This window comes from Petromyzon marinus, chromosome 80, assembly GCF_048934315.1.
Source record: "Petromyzon marinus isolate PM22_M1 ecotype Great Lakes invasive population chromosome 80, UKy_Petmar_22M1.pri1.0, whole genome shotgun sequence".
NCBI lineage: Eukaryota > Metazoa > Chordata > Hyperoartia > Petromyzontiformes > Petromyzontidae > Petromyzon > Petromyzon marinus.
The window spans coordinates 128,083-152,837 of NC_133746.1; the positions used below are offsets into that span (position 1 = coordinate 128,083).

The 24,755-nt window shown below is 47.1% G+C and overlaps 1 protein-coding gene across 1 annotated transcript in view; it reads right to left on the reverse strand.

The window, feature by feature from the left end:
- Positions 1-5,534: 5,534 nt before the first annotated feature.
- Positions 5,535-24,755, reverse strand: part of LOC116958608 (chitotriosidase-1-like) — a 51,125-nt gene continuing 31,904 nt past the window's right edge. Inside the window, exons 8-12 of the mRNA XM_032981331.2 lie at positions 21,031-21,142; positions 14,052-14,234; positions 9,352-9,483; positions 6,165-6,303; positions 5,535-5,982 (exon numbers count right to left, since the gene is read on the reverse strand). Of these exons, the coding sequence (XP_032837222.2) occupies positions 5,645-5,982; positions 6,165-6,303; positions 9,352-9,483; positions 14,052-14,234; positions 21,031-21,142 (904 nt within the window). The 3' untranslated portion in view covers positions 5,535-5,644. The remainder of the gene's footprint in view (positions 5,983-6,164; positions 6,304-9,351; positions 9,484-14,051; positions 14,235-21,030; positions 21,143-24,755) is intronic.

The following is a 24,755-nucleotide window of genomic DNA, read 5'->3' on the forward strand; positions in this document are numbered from 1 at the left end:
GGTTTTTGGGTTAGATCGCGTTTATTTATAAATGTGTCGTAACCCTCCACCACCCGACACGGCCAATCAGCAAAAAAAGGTGTCACGTTGACAAAAATACAATTAGTTCACTACTTTAGCCCACCGGTGTGTTGAAGAGTTAATCCACAACATTTACAGTTTGAGTACGACGTTTCGCTGGTAAATACCTACAGCATCATCGGGCAATTCGCCAGAATGGTAAAGCCCTCACTTGCTCCCGGTTTTATATAGAGCAGCAGGGTGATGTCATCACTTAACTCATATCATATTAACTCATATGCTGCTCTATATAAAACCGGGAGCAAGCGAGGGCTTCACCATTCTGGCGAATTGCCCGATGATGCTGGATGTATTTACCAGCGAAACGTCGTACTCAAACTGTAAATGTGGATTAACTCTTCAACACACCGGTGGGCTAAAGTAGTGAACTATTTTGTCTTTTTGTCAACGTGACACTTTTTTTGCTGATTGGCCGTGTCGGGTGGTGGAGGGTTACGACACATTTATAAATAAACGCGATCTAACCCAAAAAACTTTATTATGAATAATATTGGTCGCGAAAGCCTACGTGTTATAAGAATAGTATTTTTTTACCCTGCCCTGATAGGTTCAGCATTGCAGGCGAGAGGGCTACTTAGGCCACTCCCGGTCATCGCAGCACCTGACGTGGCGTTGGTGGTTCGTGCCCTGCGTTCGCCATTGCCTGTTCAACGAGTGGAGCGTTCGCCACATTTCTGTGACACTGTGGGCCATTTGACGTCTGCAGTACCGCCGAGTGCAAAGGCCAGGGGTCCTGAGGCTGCACGCTGCTTCTGAGTTTAGCTATGGGGGTTTGAGGCTGTAAGCTGCTCTGGCATGAGGCCGGAACAGTTATGAGAGTCAAGTCCAGACGTGGGCAAAGTACATTGGCCCCCGGGCCGAACTTGTGCAAATATTTTTATTATTATTATTAAATTACATTTTACCTTTCTCCTGTAATGCCCCCATTTCCCCATTGGACGGCGCACTTTGACCGGGAGTGTGGTGTATAGGGCTCGAATAAAGAAGCTCAAGTGAGCTAATTGGTTTGGGCGCTGGCCTCAGGTGTTTGCATGATGTTTGATCGGCCACGTCACGACATGTTTTTTGTGTCGTTCACGTTCGTGCAATTTGTTAAATTGCCTCGCGTATAAACGCTTTGCTACCTGTTAAAGGCCAAATCCTCTCATGTAATGATTTTTAACACGTCATTTATATTACGTTCACACAAAACACTCCATGCGTCTGTCCCTGGCCCCGCCCCTCTGTCAAATTTTAGAACCCATTGTGGCCCGCGAGTAAAAAAATTTTTCCCACCCTCTGGTCAAGCCTCTTCTTGCTTGCTTTCGGGATTGATGTGAGCAGGCCGATCATTTTGGCGTTGTGTTTGTTTGAGTTGCGTTAAATGGCCGCCCCCCCCCCCCCAAAAAAACGTCCGTCGTATGAGTCGGTGGTTCTTCATCTTCCGACAGAGCGTGCCGAGGAGCGGCCCGCACGCCGAGAAGTTCGGCTGGAGCTGGACGGCTTTCACGAGTGGGTTTTGGAAAAGAGACCCTGACGGATCGTGACCCAGAACCTCACAGGAACCCTCCACAATGTACCATTCACCCGATCCAGATTTACCTATGGTGTTCCGAGGTTTTTTGTTCTATGCGGGCGATTAAAAAGCGCATTAGCTTCCCCGTCACCAGCCCCTCCATACGTAGAAAAGCGACCCCTTTGGGGGCACATCCAATGCTGATTACTTGGGGGAGGGAAGAAATACGTGGCCCCGGCCGGCAAGAAGCAGCCACAGAGAAAGTCGGAGACATCCTTGACCAAGGATGGCAGAGGTGCTGCCGTTTGATCGGTTACAGAGCAACATTGAAAATCCTTACACGTCCCCATTTCTGCAGATACAGACAACGATAATTTACATTGATTTGTAAGGCGCCTTCACGAATGTCTCAAGGCCCCTTGTAAGAATAATTATAAGGAAATTCCAAGAGAGAGAGAGAGACGGAGAAGCTAAACAGAAGATGTTGTTTTGAGACGAGAATTTAAAATGTCCACACTGTCGCATGAACGAATTTCCAGCGGTCCAGAATTCCACCACCGTGTCGCAGACGCAGCGACTGGCCACTCACCACTTAGGAATGCAGATCAGGGGACGTCACAACAAAAGCACCCAACAAAAAAACCTGGATGGACTCCCCTCCCCCCCACGTAATAGACTGGTTGGAAGAGCTACGGCTTAAATAAAGGTGAGCGGAGGGTTACCGCATGCTGGCGCGGGAAATGCGTCGGGGAAAATATCAGCAAACCAGGAAGCTCTTGCGACTTTTTTGCTCGTAGTGTAGCAATAAAACAGGAGGCGTTTTAAGATATTCAAACACCAAAAATAGCATTGCATTAATCATAAACTCTACTTGTGGTGAACATGCAAACAAAACGTGCTATTCTAGATTTGAAGCTTTCGTGACTGCAAGGATCCATACCCTTTGTTTCTATTCGGTAAAGCCACGTAGGTAAAAAAAAATAAAACAACAAAAATCACCACGTTTCGGCCACAACACAAGCGGCCTTCATCAGGTGAAGGGACCGTGCTGTCACGAGGACAGCGCTGGGATGAAGACAGCCAAGCCCAGGTCGCGTCCTTTAAGATGCCGCAACCACAAGCTTAAAGGACGCGACCTGGGCTGGACTGTCTTCACTCCAATGCTGTCCTCGTGACAGTACGGTCCCTTCACCTGATGAAGGCCACTTGTGTTGTGGCCGAAACGTCGTGATTTTAGTTGCTTTATTTTTTACCTACGTGACTTTACCGAATAGAACCAAAGAGTATAAAACATGCTATGATGATATATGCATTGTCTTTGAAACTGATTGGGCTACACGTCCTAACACATGTTTTATTGCCAAATGGTAAAAACCTATTCTTATTTTTCGCACTTTGATAACTGGCAAAAAAGGCGTCCCATGATATAGTTGCTGCTCACCCCGACCTATAAGTGCTCTGATAAGTGCGTTGTCTTTGTACTGTTCGCTTTTTGGTGTTGTTCTCTGGTCTGACACTGATGAGACTAGGCCACAAAGAAGGCTGTGCCTGGATTAGGCCAATCAGTTTCAAAGACAATGTATATATTATATACTGCGTAACCAAAACGCATTTTCGTTTATTCCTGAGGAGTAAGTGTTATTTCCTAATTGCTTTTGCCTAAAAAGTATAGAAAATGGCTATTAATCCCCATAAACTTTGCTTTTGTGACCAGGACAATGATATTTTGAAATGTACCTATTCTAGATTTGAAGCTTTCGTGACTGCAAGGATCCATACTCTTTGGTTCTATTCGGTAAAGTCACGTAGTAGGTAAAAAATAAAACAACAAAAATCACGACGTTTCGGCCACAACACAAGCGGCCTTCATCAGGTTAAGGGACCAGACTGTCTCGAGGACAGCGCTGGAGTGAACACAGCCAAGCTCAGACTGCGACCTTTAAGCTGTGTGAGAGTTATTAAGGTGCCTTGACAAAGGAATTAGCATAAAAATTAGCATTTTAATAGGCGGACTTAGCATGATGAAAGGTAGGGAGGGGGTCGACCTGTGCAGGTTTGCGAGGGGGCACGGCAGCGTCCACATGCCGGTGGTGTGAAAAGGGGATTTTAAGAAGCTGCGAAAATTTGGGGTACCGCTACTTGAAAAAAATATACTGTACCGTTGAAAAATTAGTTTAATGTTTGGTTCGATTTAGAACATCTTTCCAATGGTTGCTTCATTTGAAACCGTCCTCTCGGTTGAGAAGATGGCGGTGTGCATTTGTGTCATTCCTTCACGTAAAGTCCTGGTCACAAAAGCAAAGTTCGTGGGGAATAATAATAATAATAATAGCCACTTTCTATACTTTTTAGGCATGGGCACTTAGTACCCAGGAACAAAATTGTGTTACGTAATTATCGGGGCATATTTTATTTTTTGCACGTCCACCACAGGTGATGTGTGTGACCTGATGCAGTAACTTGATTGCTCGCAAACGGTATCTATTTTTCTTATTTAAAACATCAGGCAACTCCGGAGCCAAAACCTTCCCAACTAAGAGATTACACCGCAGAAACGGTCCCCCCCCCCCCCCATTCTGGCAAGCTCTGAGGGTCTTGGGGCCTAAAGTCAACACTGCTCAGACTCATGCAGAGTTTAAATCCACGCCGCATGGGGATTGGACCGTCATCTACTCCCGGGCACGAAAAACAAACTATCGACAGACAGGAGCTTTGGCTCATGCCCGGACGTCGAAAAAGTCATGATGAAAGATGCCGGGCTCCTTTAGTGGCCCCACGGTAATGGAGAAGTGGGGAGAGCCTTCGAGAGAGGAACGGTAGGAGGTTAAGGAGAGAGACTGCTTAACGCACAGCATCCCAGAAACGGAATATTTCGTCCACTGCCGGGAAATGCAATGGGCAACGCTTCCTGCTGCCCAAGGGATCTGAACGCGCCGATAAAACAAACACCGGTCGTCATGACCAATCCGAGCCACTTTATTGCAGAGTGCTGATTCCGAAGGACTCCCCAAGGCCGTGGGCCTGGGAAACCGCGATTACACGACAACACCAATCACTGTGAAGAGTACGATTAAGGTAAAATCATCGATCGTCATCATGATCGTCGTCGTCATCATTGTCGTCGATCACCGCCCAACGACACCAGCCCACTGATCACGGTGTTTAACGGAGAGCGTCGTGGGAGGTGATTTGGCACCCCGACGGTATCACCGATCGGAGATCTACGAAAGAGAGTTAGGTGTGGCGTTGGCACCGAAGGGGGGTGTGGTGGAGCGTGTCTTTGCCCATGTTTACGTGGTCATTGTTGGATCCGTGAATCGAGGTTGCACTTGTATCGATTCAGCCCAAAGTTGATCGGGCAGCCATTGTGAATGTGTCGATTTATTTATTTAAAGGGGCACCACGGTGGCTAGAAAACGTTAACTACCTCGTCTGGTATGCAGGAGGTCGAGGGTTCGGTCCCGGGACCCCTGACTCCAGCTGTATATTTGGGAATTTGCGTGTCTCTCTCTCTCTCTCTCCCCATGGTCACGTGGATCTCTTTTCCTCCGGGTCCTCGTGTTTTTCCCTCCACATTTAGAAACACGCATTGAGATTTTTTTAGATTATTTTTGCCGACAATAAATGCCCAAATGGTAAGCCCACATCTGAAAAAATAAGTTCATACATCATTGGCCGTTGCCTGGTAGGATGGGGGGATGGCTTAGTTGTATTTGTATGTGTTTGGGTGATTTGTTTAACCTTCTTGTACTTTGCACGACCACCGTGTTTGTGTGTTGTACTGGCAATGCGTGACAAAAGAGCTTTACTCCTCCTGCAGTCTAAATACAATGTTCTGATTCTACACTCGCAATTGATTGAATGGCGAGCGACGACTCGGCATCGCGACTCACTCGGGTTCGAGTGAGTCGCGCGACACCACGCACCCTCCGCTTCCGTGTGCTTGCCGGCTTCCACCGTCCGGCAAGATCGGTGAAATCCGTCGCAACTCCACTTTCTAACTGGGTTGGGTGTAATGTGGGGGGTGTGGACGACCGCGAGGCCGACGCCGCCGACGACGACTCGGCCTCAGGGCCACGTGCACACGTGAATGTCGGCGCTGTACACCAGGCCGTCAGGGCACGCCTGCTCGCGCGTCGCCCCATCGGCGCAGTGGTAGAAGCGGCGGGGTTCGCTCGCGTGCGGGTAGAGGCCGTCGGCCCTGCCCTGGCAGGTCAAGGCCACGGCCACCGCGGCGGCGGCGTCCGCGTCCGCGTCCGCGTCCGCGTCGGTGGGTACCGAATCCTCGCTGGAGGCGGGGCTTTCCTGCTTGCTGCTGTCGCCGCCGCCGGCTGTGGAGGCGGCACCGCTCTCCCTCGAGAAGGAGGTTTCTCGCAGCTTCGGTAGGGTGCACTGGCCAATGGTGCCTGGCAGGTCGTGGGGGCGGAGAGAGGGGGTAAGGGTGGGGTGGTGGTGGGTGGCGAGGGTTCGGTTGGAGCCTGGTTTCTGTTTTTCGTTTCACTACTTTTCCGTGCATTGGTGCATTGGGAATCCTAGAATGCATTGGCAGCATTGAACATTTGCATTATTTTTTTTTGTATTTGCTCACCGGTGGGAGTTGTGAGGATTATCTTGACGAGCTTGAGGAGTGGGTAGGCGTCGCCTTTGCACTCTTTGCCCGTGAAGTCGTCCATGTCCAGAGACCACATCATGGCACCTCCCAGACCCTTCGACTTGAGCCAGCACACCTGGGAGGGACGGGTAGGGAGTCAGAGCCACTCTCCCCTCTCTCACCACCACCACTGGCACCACGTGTAGTAGCAGCACAACCACCGCCACGTGCAGCAGCAGCAGCAGCAGCATAGCCGCAACCATCGCTACCACGTGTAGCAGCAGCATAGCCACCGCCACGACATGTAACAGCGTAGCCACCACCATTGGCACCACGTGTAGCAGCAGCATAGCCACCACCACGACCACTACCACGTGTAGTAGCAGCACAACCATCGCCACCACGTGTAGCAGCAGCATAGCCACCACCACGACATGTAACAGCATAGCCACGCCCACCGCCACCACCAATACCCCCGCCATTCGTCACTAAGTGACGGTGATGTCACCACGGCGCCTGTGCCAGGCCACGTGCACCTTGAGGCCACGTGGAGTGTCGAAGGACTCGCTGCTGACGAAAGGTCTCGGGACAGACCCAGCAGGTGCCATGGGTTGGCTGACTGAGATGACCGGTAGATGCACCACCGCCTACTGTGCCAACTTGCTGTACTTTAGCCACCCAGCGCTCAGCTCGTTGTTGTGAGCGTCGCTCCTCTGCCCTCCGTTGCTATTGGAGGGCGACTTCCTCCAACTGCCCAGTAGCAGCGTCTTTCACGATCATCCCCCATACAGCGCAGTCTTGACACCGCTGGTACCAGTCATCGGTAAGTCCACTCAGCTCCACATCCTCCCGTACCGATCACTCCGTCTCTTCTCTAGCTCGTGCTGTGCCCATTTAGCCCCCCTCTATGCGGTCAATCAGAAGCTACTTGGGCATGTTGTGGTTGGGCATGCAGACTACATGGCCCGGCCAATGCAGCCTTGCCTGCCAGAGGAGTGTGAGCCCCTCACGCAGTCCAGCCTGGTCAAACCCAGGATGGATCGTAGGCAGGCCAACGTGAATGTTTCTAACTGGCGCAGATCTTCCATTAGAGAGGTCCACGTATCACAAGCATAGAGGGAGGGGGGGCATGACTGTGGTCAAGAAGACCCAAAGCGACAAACCAGGTAGCTTCCACACAGCATTGCCCAGCCGATGAAATGATAATACCGCCCGACAGAATTGGAGTGAGACCTCTGCTGTCAAAAGAGAGTTGGTCATAAGCACACTGCCCAGGTATGGGAATCTCTCCACTCTCTATACAACTGATCCATCAACAATGAAGTGCTGAGGGGTTGGAGTGGTTGTGGGCACAAAATACCCAGGCAGGTCCTTATTTTTGGTGGGCTGATGGTAAGACCCCACCTCTTAGTGGCACACTGCAGGTCCTGCAGCAGTGCCTCCAATTCCTCCTCTGAGTGAGGAGCAATCACCAGATCATCAACATACATAACATCGTTGAACAATAGGGAGCTATCCCTCAAAAGCACTCGGGCATCGATCAGCCTCCCATTGTATCTGTACCAGATGGAAATTATTCCAGTACAGCCATGGAAAGCTTCTCGAACTACGTAGCCAAAGATGATGTTAAATAATGTGGGAGCCAGAGGACATTTCTGTTGCAACCCACGGTTAACAGGGAATGGCTCTGACTCCTGCCTAAGGTAGCTCTACCCGGGCCTGCTCACCATCATGAAGGCCCTTAATGATTGTGAGCTGAGAGTCAGGGGCTCTGAAAGCACCAAGAACTGCCCACAGCCCTGGCCTGTTGATGGTATAATAGGCCTTGACCAGGTCAATAACGTGTTGATGTAGGCCTTGTTGTAATTCTCTACACTTCTGCAGACGGACAGAGAATATGGCATCCGTGCAGGGCCGCCGTGATCTGAAACCGCATTGGGGCTCCGCAAGCCTCTCCTCAGCGTGCCTGGCAAGGCGATGTTGAATAATCCTTGCCAGGACCTTTCCCGGCACACTGAGGAGTAAGATGCCCCTGTAGTTGTTACAGTCTGTGCGGTCCCCCTTCTTAAAGAGGGGGACCACCAGGGCATCCTTCTAATCCTGCAAAACCCATCCTGTTGTCCAGACAATTGTGATGATGTCCTGTAGGGCAGTCTGCACACAGACGCCACCCTCCCTCAGAATTTCGCTTGGGAGATCATCTCTGCCCGGCGCTTTTCCTGGTCTCAGACTCCGGATGGCCCCTCACATTTCCTCCACAGATGGCACCTCAGCCAACCACTCGGAAGGGGTGGGCCACTTCTACCAATATTTGAGGCACGGCAGACCTAGCAGGGTCGTCCCCCACATTGCCCCATGCGATGTCGTCTGGGCTGAGGGAATTCCCCTCCCCCCACAAGACCTCACAAAAATGTTCTGCAAACCTGTAGACCTGTTCCTGGTGGTCGGAGATCAGATTACCTTTCTTTCCCTTAATGACGGTGATAGGCGAGTTACTTTTTTTTAATGGAATTAAAGAGTGATTTGTGATTGTGGGCTACTGAGGCAGATTCCACCTCCTCAACAACCCGGCACGCAACACTCATCCTTGCTGTGCCACACGGCTCTTCGAATCTCCAAGCTGAAGGCTGCGGCCAAGCCTCCTCATTCTCTAGAGTTGGATGTTGCAGACGACGGGAGTGGGCCTGCCGTTTTCTCCCAACCAGCCAGAACACCTCCTCCTCCAGCCAGGATCTTTAGGGAGGTCTGAACCGCGCACCCAATGTTTAAGCCACAGTCCTGAACCTCAGCCACTTCCCCTCGGCATCACAAGGAGTGGGGGACGATGCCAACCACCAGGCGCAAGCGATGTTGACATTTCTGCTTGCAACGATCCTGAGCTAGCTGAGACCAAGGCCACCACCGCCATCACCGCGACCACCACCGCCACCACCACCGCCACCACCGCCACCGACACAACCACCACCACCTCCGCCACCACACCCACCACCAACGCCACCACACCCACCACCACCGCCATCACCGCGACCACCGCCGCCACCAAGGCCACCACCGCCATCACCGCGACCACCACCAACGCCACCACCTCCGCCACCACCACCACCGCCACCGACACAACCACCACCACCACCGCCACCACCACCACCACCGCCGCCACAACCACGACCACCACCACTGCGCGCACCTTCTGCCTGAAGCTGGGGATGTCGTCATAGCCGACCCACTGGCCTCTGCGGTTGGTGTAGCCGTAGGCGTAGGGGACCTTCTGGTCGCTGAGCCACACGCGATTGAAGCCACGGCGGAGCAGAGGGCACACCTGGCACGGCACGCGGATGGAAGATTTTGATTTGAAGCTTTCGTGACTGCGGCAATTCATACTCTTGGCTCTTTCGGTAAAGTCACCGAAAGAGCCAAGAACACGATGGAAGATGTTCAACCCAATTCCAACCCCGCCACCGCCGCATTGTAGCCTGAACAGCGATGTAACCCCCCTACCTGTGGACGTGCATTGGAGTTATTGCAGAACCCCTCTTAGCGAGCACCCCTGTTAACGACCAAACGCTTGACAAAGGGCCTCCATAGATCCCGATGTGTAGTGTATAGTGGTGTAAATTAGTGTAGTGTGTAGTAGTGTATCGTATTGTAGTTTATACTAGTGTATCGTAGTGTAGTGTATAGTAGTGTATAGTAGCGTAGTGTATAGTAGTGTAGTGTATAGTAGCATAGTGTATAGTAGTGTGTAGTAGCGTAGTGTATAGTGGTGTAAATTAGTGTAGTGTATAGTAGTGTATCGTATTTTAGTTTATACTAGTGTATCGTAGTGTAGTGTATAGTAGTGTATAGTAGTGTATAGTAGCGTAGTGTATAGTAGTGTATAGTAGTGTATAGTGGTGTAGTGTATAGTAGTGTGTAGTAGCGTAGTGTATAGTGGTGTAAACTAGTGTAGTGTATAGTAGTGTATCGTATTGTAGTTTATACTAGTGTATCGTAGTGTAGTGTATAGTAGTGTATAGTAGTGTATCGTATTGTAGTTTATACTAGTGTATCGTAGTGTAGTGTATAGTAGTGTATAGTGCTGTAGTGTATAGTAGTGTGTAGTAGCGTAGTGTATAGTGGTGTAAATTAGTGTAGTGTATAGTAGTGTATCGTATTGTAGTTTATACTAGTGTATCGTAGTGTAGTGTATAGTAGTGTATAGTGGTGTAGTGTATAGTAGTGTGTAGTAGCGTAGTGTATAGTGGTGTCAATTAGTGTAGTGTATAGTAGTGTATCGTATTGTAGTTTATACTAGTGTATCATAGTTACATAGTTTTCATTTATTTGGTATAGCTCTGTGAGCCATTCGGCTCTTGAATCGGGTGCATCCGCAACAAACAAAAAACACGAACAAGAAAACATCTTAAAGTGACTTTGTGTGTTGACTGTGCAAACAGAAAATCCAGGAAAAAAACATCAAAATATTCCTGAAATAGCACCGTTACACCAACGCTGGGTGCAAAAATCTTAGTGGGATGCAAGCCAAACAACAACCACGATTAAGGCCATCAGTCTAGCTCCGTACTACAATAAACAAAAACATGGCCAAAACAAAAAAAAACCGTTTTCGAAATCACCAAAATAAAAGCCATAAATGCAATGTAACAGTGATCGTAGGGACTGTGACCGAATTTTTAACAATAAACTACGTAAATAACATGTAACACCAAAATATAGAGCCATTTTTTAGGCCCCTGAATAGCAGTGGCAGCTAGGGGTGTACAACTCCTCTAGAGCAGTTTTGAGTGAAGTAGTGTATCGTGGTGTATAGTGGTTTAGTGTATAGTGGTGTAGTGTATAGTAGCGTAGTGTATAGTAGTGTAGTGTATAGTGTAGTGTATAGTAGCGTAGTGTATAGTGGTGTAGTGTATAGTAGCGTAGTGTATAGTAGTGTATAGTAGTGTAGTGTATAGTAGTGTAGTGTATAGTGTAGTGTATAGTAGCGTAGTGTATAGTGGTGTAGTGTATAGTAGCGTAGTGTATAGTAGTGTATAGTAGCGTAGTGTATAGTGGTGTAGTGTATAGTAGCGTAGTGTATAGTGTAGTGTATAGTAGTGTAGTGTATAGTAATGTAGTGTATAGTAGTGTAGTGTATAGTAATGTAGTGTACAGTGGTGTATAGTAGTGTATAGTAGTATAGTGTATAGTAGTGTATAGTGGTGTATAGTAGTGTAATGTATGGTAGTGTAGTGTATAGTAGTGTAATATGGTAGTGTAATGTATAATGTGTATGTGTGGGTGAGTGGGTATGTGAGTATGTGGGTGAGTGGCTGTGAGTGTGTGTGAGTGAGTGGGTGTGTGAGTGTGAGTGGGTGATTGTATGGGTGAGCAAAGTGAGTGGTTGAGTGGGTGAGTATGTGAGTGAGTGTATATGAGTGGGTGTGTGAGTGAGTGTGAGTGGGTATGTAGATGAGTGGGTGAGTGGGTAAGTGTATGTGTAGGTGAGTGGGTAAGTGTATGTGTGGGTGGGTGGATGAGTGTATGTGAGTGGGTGTGAGTGAGTGTATGTGTGGGTGTGTGAGTGAGTGGGTGTATGTGTGGGTGGGTGAGTGAGTGTAAGTGAGTGGGTGAGTGTATGAGTGAGTGTATTATTGATGCTGTGTAAATGGGTGTTGGAGTGAGTGGGTGAATGTGCGATTGGTTGAGTGGGTGAGCGAGGGAGTGGGTATGTGAATAGGTGTGTGAGTGAGTGGGTGAGTGTACGTGTGAGCGAGTATGTGTGAGTGCATGAGTGGATATGTGAGTGGGTGTGTGCGTGAGTGGTTGTGTGACTAAGTGTGTGGGTGTGTGGATGTGTAATTGAGTGTGTGAGTGAGTGAGTGTATGGGTGGGTGGGTGAGTGTGTGAGTGAGTGAGTGTGTGAGTGAATGAGTGTATGGGTGGGTGGGTGAGTGTGTGAGTGAGTGTGTGAGTGAGTGTGTGAGTGAGTGGGTGAGTTTGAGTGTGTGAGTGGGTGAGTGAGTGTGTGAGTGAGTGTGTGAGTGGGTGATTGAGTGTGTGAGTGAGTGGGTGAGTGTATGTGAGTGGGTGTGTGTGTGGTTGAATGTCTGAGTGTGTGAGTGAGTGGGTGAGTGGGTGATTGAGTGTGTGAATGAGTGGGTGAGTGTATGCGAGTGGGTGTGTGGGTGGTTGAGTGTGTGAGTGAGTGAGTGTATGGGTGGGTGGGTGTGTGAGTGATTGAATGTGTGAGTGAGTGTGTGTGAGTGTGTGAGTGAGTGTGTGAGTGAGTGTGTGAGTGGGTGATTGAGTGTGTGAGTGAGTGTATGTGAGTGGGTGTGTGTGTGGTTGAGTGTCTGAGTGTGTGAGTGAGTGAGTGTATGGGTGGGTGGGTGAGTGTGTGAGTAAGTGTGTGAGTGAGGGTGTGAGTGGGTGAGTGGGTAAGTGTGAGTGATTTAGTGTGTGAGTGTGTGAGTGAGTGAGTGTATGGGTGGGTGAGTGAGTGTGTGAGTGAGTGTGTGAGTGGGTGATTGAGTGTGTGAGTGGGTGAGTGTATGTGAGTGGGTGTGTGAGTGGTTGAGTGTCTGAGTGAGTGAGTGTATGGGTGGGTGGGTGAGTGTGTGAGTGAGTAAGTGTGTGAGTGACTGAGTGTGTGAGTGAGTGGGTGAGTGAGTTAGTGTGTGAGTGCGTGAGTGTATGGATGGGTGGGTGAGTGTGTAAGCGAGTGTCTGAGTGTGTGAGTGAGTGTATGGGTGGGTGGGTGAGTGTGTGAGTATTTGAGTGTATCTGAATGGGTGTGTGTGTGGTTGAGTGTTTGAGTGTGTATGTGAGTGAGTGTATGGGTGGGTGAGTGAGTGTGTGAGTGAGTTAGTGTGTGAGTGTGTGAGTGAGTGTCTGTGTGTGTGAGTGAGTGAGTGTATGGGTGAGTGTCTGAGTGTGTGAGTGAGTGTGTGAGTGAGTGTGTGAGTGAGTGAGTGTATGTGAGTGAGTGTGTGAGTGAGTGAGTGTATGGGTGGGTGAGTGTGTGAGTGGTTGAGTGTCTGAGTGTGTGAGTGAGTGAGCGTGTGAGTGAGTGTATGGGTGGGTGTGTGAGTGGTTGAGTGTGTGAGTGAGTGTGTGAGTGAGTGTCTGAGTGTGTGAGTGAGTGTATGGGTGAGTGTCTGAGTGTATGAGTGAGTGTCTGAGTGTGTGAGTGAGTGTGTGAGTGAGTGTGTGAGTGAGTGAGTGTATGTGAGTGAGTGTGTGAGTGAGTGAGTGTATGGGTGGGTGAGTGTGTGAGTGGTTGAGTGTCTGAGTGTGTGAGTGAGTGTGTGAGTGAGTGAGTGTATGTGAGTGAGTGTGTGAGTGAGTGAGTGTATGGGTGGGTGAGTGTGTGAGTGGTTGAGTGTCTGAGTGTGTGAGTGAGTGTGTGAGTGAGTGAGTGTATGGGTGGGTGTGTGAGTGGTTGAGTGTGTGAGTGAGTGTATGTGAGTGAGTGTCTGAGTGGTTGAATGTCTGAGTGTGAGTGAGTGTGAGTGAGTGTATGGGTGAGTGAGTGAGTGTGTGAGTGAGTGTGTGAGTGAGTGTGTGACTGAGTGTCTGAGTGTGAGTGAGTGTGTGCCTGAGCAATCGAGCGTCAGCGTAGCGGTTAGCCCTACGCTGCGCCAAAAACCCGGCGACCCGGCTTCGATTCCCCGCTCAATGCCAACACCCATTGACGATCATCCGAACCGGTCCTGGGCCTCGCTTGGGTCGACTCGGCCTCAAATCAGTACCTGGCGCGGCGCGCAAACACCGCCGACGTGGAAACAAAGCCGCAGTCTGTTGCAGGCGACACGGTGGTGGTGCTGGTGGTGCTGGTGGTGCTGGTGGTGGTGCTGCTGGTGCTGGTGGTGTTGGATCTTTCTGCGTGTGAGTCTATTGGCCTCCCACCTCGTAGTAGGCCAGCATGCCCGGCTGCTTCGTATAGGGTCCCGGCAGGCCGGCTCCGCTGACGGGCGCTCCGACAATGGTGGACGCACCGCTGAGGGTGAAGGAGCGTCCGTACGTGGGCAACCCCACCACCAGCTTCTGCGGAGGGACTCCGCCTCGCAGCCAAGTCTGCACCGACGATTCCTGAAGGGGGGAGGAGAGGGCCAAAGCGGCGGTCAAGGACGGGGGGGGGGTTGGAGGTCGCGGGGACCTGGTGGGGGTTGCGGGGTCAGGATGCGCGCTTCGCGTGGAACAACACTACTATACACTATACACTACACTACTACACTATACACTATACACTACACTATACACTACACTATACACTACACTATACACTACTATACACTATACACTACACTATACACTACACTATACACTACTATACATTATACACTACACTATACACTACACTATACACAACACTACTATACACTATACACTACTATACACTACACTATACACTACACTATACACTACACTTCACACAACACACTACTATACACTACTATACACTACACTATACACTACTATACACTACACTATACACTACACTACTATACACTACTGTACACTATACACAACACTACTATACACTATACACTACTATACACTACTATACACTACACTATACAATACACTACTATACACTGTACACGACACTATCCACTACACTGCCATACACTATTATACAGTACGCTACTATGCACTACACTATACACTTCACTATTCACTACTATACACTACACTACTATACACTACACTATACACTACTATACACTACACTATTATACACTACACTATACACTACTATACACTACACTATACACTACACTATACACTACACTATACACTACACTGCCATACACTACTATACAGTACGCTACTATACACTACACTATACACTTCACTATCCACTACACTACTATACACTACACGATACACTACACTATACACTACTATACACTACACTATACACTACACGATACACTACACTATCCACTACACTGCTATACACTACTATACAGTACGCTACCATACACTACACTATACACTTCACTATCCACTACACTGCTATACACTACTATACAGTACACTACACGATACACTACACTATACACTACAACATTCCCCACTAGTGCTGCACTGGTAACGAATTGGCCACGCGCTTTTGTTCACGTGACAAAGCCTTCAACTGGTTGGACCGTGCCAGGCGGCGGCGGTGTCGGCGAGGCTTTTCACCCTTTTATCTGACAACAAAACTGATACCTTTTTTTTTTACAAAGGATCATGCCTTTGCATTAACCACAACACTTGCGCTCGAAATTCAATCCAAAAAGACAACACTGATAATGTATTGAGAGCTCGGGGTGAGCTTTCGCATTACGAGACCTCCTTTTGCCAGCAGCGAGGTATGTAATAACATGATCAGTGTTTGCCTTGTTGTTCGCACTTTTGACGGCAAGTGTTGTGGTGGTCAATGCAAATGCACGATCCCTTGTTCAAAGGCGTCAGTTTCGTCTGAGAGATGAAAGGGTAAAAGCCTGTTAGTATATCTTGCTACCGGCAACGGAGGTCTCGTGATGACACAACCTCCACACGCTCACGCGATCCAAACCAACCTTCTCCCTTGTGGACTTCGCGACCCACCGAACAGACACAACAACAGCAACAACAACAGCAACACCGCCACAGCGTTGCGACGTGTTGGTAGCGGTTAAACAAACTGCTTACGAAAGAGTACGCATACAGCACAGAAACACGGATACGCCCCGTGTATTTTTTTTTCTCAGCTAGGTCACATTAGTTCAATTTTCAGTTGATTTATTAGGTATAGCCACGTGAGCCATTCGGCTCTTGAATCGGGTGCAACCACAACAAATAAACAAAAAAAACAGAAACACGAACAAGAAAAATCATATTCTTAGTTTTTTCGGTAAAGTCACGTTGAAGAGAAACAATAAAATAATAATATATATAAAACAATAAAAAATTCTCACGACGTTTCGACCATAACTCAAACGGTCGTCTTCGTTTGAGTTATGGTCGAAACGTCGTGAGAATTTTTTATTTTTTATATATATTTTATTATTTTGTTGTTTCTCTTCAACGTGACTTTACCGAAAAAACTAAGAATATGAATTACTGCAGTCACGAAAGCTTTAAATCAAAATCTTAAAGTGACTTTGTGTTGACTGCGCAAAACAGAAAATCCATGGGGGAAAAAAATAAACCAGCAGAAATATTCCCGAAGAAAGTACAAACCGTGTACACCAACGCTGTGTGCAAAAAATCCCAGTGGGATGCTAGTCAAACAACAACAACAACCACAACAACCACAAGACAACTTAGGATTAAGGCCATCAGTCTAACGAATTTTTACAATAAACTACGTAAATAAAATCCCAGTGGGATACAAGTCAAACAACAACAACCACCACAACAACCACAAGAAAACTTAGGATGAAGGCCATCAGTCTAACTCCATACCGCAACAAAACTAAACCATGTCCAAACCAAAAAAATCGTTTTCCGAATCACCAAAAAATAAAGCCATAATTGCAACGTAACAGTTGATCACTGGGACTGTGACCGAATTTTTTACAATAAACTACATAAATAAAATCCCAGTGGGATGCTAGTCAAACAACAACAACAACCACAACAACCACAAGACAACTTAGGATTAAGGCCATCAGTCTAACGAATTTTTACAATAAACTACGTAAATAAAATCCCAGTGGGATGCTAGTCAAACAATAACAACAACCACAACAACCACAAGACAACTTAGGATTAAGGCCATCAGTCTAACTCCGTACCACAACAAAACTAAACCATGTCCAAACCAAAAAAACGTTTTCCGAATCACCAAAAAAATTTAGCCACAATTGCAACGTAACAGTCAATCACTGGGACTGTGACCGAATTTTTACAATAAACTACGTAAATAAAATCCCAGTGGGATACAAGTTAAACAACAACAACAACAACCACACCTACAAGACAACTTAGGATTAAGGCCATCAGTCTGACGAATTTTTACAATAAACTACGTAAATAAAATCCCAGTGGGATACAAGTTAAACAACAACCACAACATCCACAAGACAACTTAGGATTAAGGCCATCAGCCTAACGAATTTTTACAATAAACTACATAAATAAAATCCCAGTGGGATACAAGTAAAACAACAACATCCACAACAACCACAAGACAACTTAGGATTAAGGCCATCAGTCTAACGAATTTTTACAATAAACTACGTTAATAAAATCCCAGTGGGATACAAGTCAAACAACAACAACAACCACAACAACCACAAGACAACTTAGGATTAAGGCCATCAGTCTAACTCCGTACCGCAACAAAACTAAACCATGTCCAAACCAAAAAAAACGTTTTCCGAATCACCAAAAAAATAAAGCCACAATTGCAACGTAACAGTTTGATCACAGGGACTGTAACCGAATTTTTACAATAAACTACGTAAATAAAATCCCAGTGGGATGAAAGTCAAACAACAACAACAACATCCACAACAACCACAAGACAACTTAGGATGAAGGCCATCAGTCTGGAGGCGGCCCAGGAGCGGTACAAAAAAATAAAAACAATCGTCACCGGTGGCGGCCGCGAGCGGGAATCGAACTCGGGCCGCCGGGTTCGTAGCGCGGCGTGGCGCTGAACCGATGCCGCTACGGTGCAATACGCTGTCACGTGCTAGGGTCACGTGACAGACCTGACGTCACAGCTCACTTGACGTGCAAAAAATGAATTCATTATTGAGCTCCTCCCCCCACTCCCTCCCCCACTTCCCACCAAATTAAAAAAAACTAAAGTCTATTTTTATCATTTGTGCATGGTGTACAGTCTGGAAAGTACCCACATGGTAAATTTCAAGTTTTGTTGCATGTCGGGAAGTACGCTAAACATTTTGAACGGACACACACACACACACACGATCACAACTTTGTCTTCTTTGTATCGTATGCGAAAATGATGAATGCGGCGACATGATTCCTGGCAAGAGCTTTTTCCGTTTGGTGTTTGAGCGTCATTGAGGCGCACGGAGATGCAATCGAAACGTCGCGAGAATTTTATCGTAATAGTTTTTCACTATTTTTTTCCTCATTGTTTCCCTTCTCCGTGACTTTACCGAAAGAACCAAGAATGCGAATCCCCTGCAGTGCACCAAGTCCTTTCCGAGGCTTGTGCACTCCCGGCGTGTCTGTGCATTTTTGTAAAACAAAAAGCACGAAAAACCGAAGGGAAAAAAACCCCCAACACACAACAACGAAAAAAAGCCACCAAAAAAACACTGAAAAAACCGAAAAAACACCCCCCCCAAAACCACTGAAGACACAAAACACACGACGAAAAAACCCCCAAAAAACACTAAGAACCCAGCAAAAAACACCCCCCCAAAACCACTCAAGACACAAAACACACAACGAAAAAAACCCCCCAAAAACACTAAAAACCCAACAAAAAACACCCCCCCCCCAAAACCACTCAAGACACAAAACACACAACGAAAAAAAACCCAAAAAACACTAAAAACCCAGCAAAAAACACCCCCCCAAACCACTCAAGACACAAAACACACAACGAAAAAACCCCCCAAAAAACACTAAAAACCCAGCAAAAAACACTGAAAAAACGAAAAAAACCAGCAAAAAAACACTAAAAACCGAAAAACCCAGCAAAAAAACACTAAAAACCGACAACACCCCCCCAAAATCACTAAAAACACAAAAAAACACAACGAAAAAACCACCAAAAAACACTGAAAAACCGAAAAAAAACCCGAAAACCACTCAAGACACAAAACACACAACGAAAAAAACCCCCAAAACCACTAAAAACCGACAACACCCCCCCAAAATCACTTAAAACAAAAAAAAAACACAACGAAAAAACCACCAAAAAACACTGAAAAACAGAAAACACCCCCCCCCCCCAAAAAAACACTCAAAACCGAAAAAAACCAATCTAACAACGACTAAAAACCGACAATAAAAACGCGTGCTATCTACCAGGAGCACCCACGGTACAAATTGCAATAGGTTGCAATGTAAAAAAAATAAAAAGAGCTTTCTAGCTTTTCGGATTCCTACCCGCTCAGCGGAGCCGCAAGCCGGTGTAAAAGGGAACTGGTTATTTATAATCTTAGCTCTTTCGGTAAAGTCACCACGTTGAAGGGAAACAATAAAATAATATAAAATATATATCAAACAATAACAAAAATTCTCACGACGTTCCGACCATAACACAAACGGTCGTCATCAGGTGCGTCGGTTTGCATAGATTTCTTTATTTTTAAACGGTGTATTTATTTATTTATAAAAACGTCAGCGCCACGCGCAGCGATTTTGCAGTTTATTTAGAAGGACTAGTCCATCTACGTTCTGAACAGAGGAGGGGGGAGGCGAAATTTTTTTATGTACGGTGTCTGAAAGCCACCGTAAGCGTGAACAATCAATTAAGACCCGAAATGGTTTATCAAATCCTTCCAATGATTGCTAAGCCAGAATCCATCTTCTCGGTTGAAATTGTGTCTCTGTGCTTGTATATGTGGATAGCCTCATGAACGAATCTCTCATGGTAGCCAGATGGCTTACAAAGAACCTCTGTCTTGGAGAAGTCAATGGCATGTGAGCCTACTGAATTATAACAATGATCTGACACGGCCGAGGTGTTGGTCCTACCGTGTTTAAGGTCTGCTTTGTGTTCACGAATGCGGTCCGAGACATGGCGTTTGGTTTCTCCAATGTAACTACTACCACAGAGGCAACTTAGTTTGTTTTATATATATTTTATATTATTTTATTGTTTCCCTTCAACGTGGTGACTTTACCGAAAGAACCAAGAATATGAATTACTGCAGTCACGAAAGCTTTAAATGGAAATGGTTATTATTATTACCACCACTACTACTACACGCTTTTTATTATTTAACTCACTCTGTCTGTTGTAGTTGTTGTTGTTTTAGTATCATCAAATCTTGCGACTCAATTTGAACCCACTTCCCGATGTGGTATCGGCTGGAAAACTCGGTATACTTACTCTTTGGTTCTATTGGGTAAAGTCACGTAGTAGGTAAAAAATAAAATAACAAAAATCACACGACGTTTCGGCCATAACACAAGCGGCCTTCATCAGGTGAAGGGACGAGACTGTCTGGAGGACAGCGCTGGAGTGGAAGACGGTCTCGTCCCCTTCACCTGATGAAGGCCGCTTGTGTTGTGGCCGAAACGTCGTGTGATTTTGTTGTTGTTTCATTTTCACCTACGTGATTTTACCCAATAGAACCAAAGGATATGATGGATTCTAGCAGTCACAAAAGCTTTCAATCTAGAATCGGCATACTTACGTCATACCCATAACAATACCGTATAAATTTTGATTTAAAGCTTTCGTGACTTGCAGTAATTCATATTCTTAGTTTTTTCGGTAAAGTCACGTTGAAGGGAAACAACAAAATAATAAAAAAATATATAAAACAGTATAATACCGTATACTATCATCAAAACGTTTTTTTTTTACGAAAAAATATATTTTTAAAACGTTATTTTTTCACGCTTCATGTTTCCGCTTGGCTCTATAATTGCCCACCGCTCAACTCGCGCCGGCTGTAAATCACCGCCCAAATCTTGCAAGTCGTGCTAGCTCTGCCGTCGCTAGTGCTGAACGTTTCATCAAAGCGTGGTGGTGGTGGTGGTGGGGGGGGCCTTTTTGTAATTAATAAAAATAAAAATAAATCTTTTTTTAACGCCCAGGTGGTGGTGCTCTCGATTCACTCCCACGGTGAGGACAGCCGCGGAACGATTCACCGCATCGCCGTTAAGCCTTCGGCACGGCGGTAATGACCTCCCGACCCCCGACACACCGCCACCACCACCACCACCGCATCACCGCAGCCGCCTCGGGGCTCACCACTGTGTCCGTCTGGTTGATGGACGTGGAGGCGAACAGGGGGCTGTGGTGACTCGTCTTGCGGTCCTCCTTCTGCAGGTCGTACGACATGAGGTTGATGAAGTCCATGTACCTGCACGCCGTGGGAGGGGGGGAGGGTGAGGGGGGAAAACAGCCGCATCATTCCGTCTGTCTCTCTCTCTGTGTCTCTGTGTAGCTCTCTGTTTGTGTCTCTCTCTCTCTGTCTCTCTGTCTCTGTCTCTCTCTGTCTCTCTCTCTGTGTAGCTCTCTGTTTGTGTCTCTCTGTCTCTCTCTCTCTCTGTCTCTCTGTCTCTGTCTCTCTCTGTCTCTCTCTCTGTGTAGCTCTCTGTTTGTGTCTCTCTGTCTCTCTCTCTCTCTGTCTCTCTGTCTCTCTCTCTGTCTCTCTGTCTCTCTCTCTGTGTAGCTCTCTGTTTGTGTCTCTCTGTCTCTCTCTGTCTCTCTGTCTCTCTCTCTCTCTCTGTTTCTCTCCGTCTCTCTCTCTCTGTGTGTAGCTCTCTGTTTGTGTCTCTCTGTCTCTCTCTGTGTAGCTCTCTGTTTGTGTCTCTCTGTCTCTCTGTCTCTCTCTGACTCTCTGTCTCTCTCTCTATCTCTCTGTCTCTCTCTCTGTGTAGCTCTCTGTTTGTGTCTCTCTGTCTCTCTCTGTCTCTCTGTCTCTCTCTCTCTCTTTCTCTCCGTCTCTCTCTCTCTGTGTAGCTCTCTGTTTGTGTCTCTCTGTCTCTCTCTGTGTAGCTCTCTGTTTGTGTCTCTCTGTCTCTCTCTATGTCTCTGTTTCTCTCTCTGTCTCTCTCTGTCTCTCTCTCTGTGTAGCTCTCTGTTTGTGTCTCTCTGTCTCTCTGTCTCTCTCTCTCTCTCTGTCTCTCTGTCTCTCTCTCTGTCTCTCTGTCTCTCTCTGTGTAGCTCTCTGTTTGTGTCTCTCTGTCTCTCTCTCTGTCTCTCTGTCTCTCTCTCTCTCTGTTTCTCTCCGTCTCTCTCTCTCCGTGTAGCTCTCTGTTTGTGTCTCTCTGTCTCTCTCTCTGTCTCTGTAGCTCTGTGTTTGTGTTTCTGTCTCTCTCTCTGTCTCTGTGTCTCTCTGTCTCTGTTTGTCTCTCTCGATGTCTCTCTGTAGCTCTCTGTTTGTGTCTCTCTGTCTCTCTCTCTGTCTCTGTAGCTCTGTGTTTGTATCTCTGTCTCTCTCTCTCTCTCTCTGTGTCTCTCTGTCTCTCTTTGTCTCTCTCGATGTCTCTCTGTAGCTCTCTGTTTGTGTCTCTATGTCTCTCTGTCTCTCTCTCTGTCTCTCTCTCTCTCTGTCTCTCTCTGTAGCTCTCTGTTTCTCTCTGTCTCTCTCTCTGTCTTTCTCTCTCTGTTTCTCTCTGTCTCTCTCTCTCTCTCTGTGTAGCTCTCTGTTTGTGTCTCTATGTCTCTCTGTCTCTCTCTCTCTATGTCTCTGTTTCTCTCTCTGTCTCTCTCTCTCTCTGTTTCTCTCCGTCTCTCTCTCTCTCTGTGTAGCTCTCTGTTTGTGTCTCTCTGTCTCTCTCTCTCTGACTCTCTGTCTCTCTCTCTGTCTCTCTGTCTCTCTCTCTGTGTAGCTCTCTGTTTGTGTCTCTCTGTCTCTCTCTGTCTCTCTGTCTCTCTCTCTCTCTCTGTTTCTCTCCGTCTCTCTCTCTCTGTGTAGCTCTCTGTTTGTGTCTCTCTGTCTCTCTCTGTGTAGCTCTCTGTTTGTGTCTCTCTGTCTCTCTCTATGTCTCTGTTTCTCTCTCTGTCTCTCTCTGTCTCTCTCTCTGTGTAGCTCTCTGTTTGTGTCTCTCTGTCTCTCTCTCTCTGTCTCTCTGTCTCTCTCTCTGTCTCTCTGTCTCTCTCTCTGTGTAGCTCTCTGTTTGTGTCTCTCTGTCTCTCTCTCTGTCTCTCTGTCTCTCTCTCTCTCTCTCTGTTTCTCTCCGTCTCTCTCTCTCTGTGTAGCTCTCTGTTTGTGTCTCTCTGTCTCTCTCTCTGTCTCTGTAGCTCTGTGTTTGTGTCTCTGTCTCTCTCTCTGTCTCTGTGTCTCTCTGTCTCTCTTTGTCTCTCTCGATGTCTCTCTGTAGCTCTCTGTTTGTGTCTCTCTGTCTCTCTCTCTGTCTCTGTAGCTCTGTGTTTGTATCTCTGTCTCTCTCTCTGTCTCTGTGTCTCTCTGTCTCTCTTTGTCTCTCTCGATGTCTCTCTGTAGCTCTCTGTTTGTGTCTCTATGTCTCTCTGTCTCTCTCTCTCTCTGTCTCTCTCTCTCTCTGTCTCTCTCTGTAGCTCTCTGTTTCTCTCTGTCTCTCTCTCTGTCTCTCTCTCTGTTTCTCTCTGTCTCTCTCTCTGTGTAGCTCTCTGTTTGTGTCTCTATGTCTCTCTGTCTCTCTCTCTATGTCCCTGTTTCTCTCTCTGTCTCTCTCTCTCTCTGTCTCTCTCTCTGTTTCTTTCTGTCTCTCTCTGTAGCTCTCTCTCTCTATGTCTCTCTCTCTGTCTCTCTCTCTGTCTATGTCTCTCTCTATATCTCTCTCTCTCTCTATGTCTCTCTCTCTGTAGCTCTCTGTTTCTCTCTGTCTCTCTCTGTCTCTCTCTCTGTTTCTCTCTCTATGTCTCTCTCTCTCTGTAGCTCTCTGTTTGTGTCTCTCTGTCTCTCTCTGTAGCTCTGTGTTTGTGTCTCTGTCTCTCTCTCTCTGTCTCTGTGTCTCTCTTTGTCTCTCTCGATGTCTCTCTGTAGCTCTCTGTTTGTGTCTCTGTCTCTCTGTGTCTCTCTCTCTCTCTATGTCTCTGTTTCTCTCTCTGTCTCTCTCTCTGTCTCTCTGTCTCTCTATCTGTTTCTCTCTGTCTCTCTCTGTCTCTCTCTGTTTCTCTCTCTCTATGTCTCTCTCTCTCTGTCTCTCTCTGTAGCTCTCTGTTTGTGTCTCTGTCTCTCTGTGTGTCTCTCTCTCTCTATGTCTCTGTTTCTCTCTCTGTCTCTCTCTGTCTCTCTGTCTCTCTCTGTGTTTCTCTCTGTCTCTCTCTGTCTCTCTCTCTGTTTCTCTCTCTATGTCTCTCTCTCTGTCTCTCTCTGTAGCTCTCTGTTTGTGTCTCTGTCTCTCTGTGTGTCTCTCTCTCTCTATGTCTCTGTTTCTCTCTCTGTCTCTCTCTGTCTCTCTGTCTCTCTCTATGTTTCTCTCTGTCTCTCTCTGTCTCTCTCTCTGTTTCTCTCTCTCTATGTCTCTCTCTCTGTCTCTCGCTGTAGCTCTCTGTTTGTGGCTCTCTGTCTCTCTCTCTCTGTTTCTCTCTCTGTCTCTCTCTGTCTCTCTCTGTCTCTCTCTGTCTGTCTCTCTCTGTTTCTCTCTGTCTCTCTCTTTCTCTATGTGGGACGAGCTTATGGGTCTCTGTGTGATGAATCTATGGGTCTCGGTGTGATGAATCTATGGGTCTCTGTGTGAGTCAATGGGTTTCTGTGTGATGAGCCTATTGGTCTCTGCGTGAGTCTATGGGGCTCTGTGTGATGAATCTATAGGTCTCGGTGTGAGGAATATATGGGTCTCTGTGGGACGAGTTTATGGGTCTTTGTATGATTAATCTATGGGTATCTGTGTGATGAGGCTATGGGTCTCTGAGTGATGAGGCTACGGGTCTCTGGGTGATTAATCTATGGGTCTCTATGTAATAAATCGATGGGTCTCTGTGTGATGAGTCTATGGGTATCTGAGTGATGAATCTATGGGTATCTGTGTGAGTCTATGGGTCTC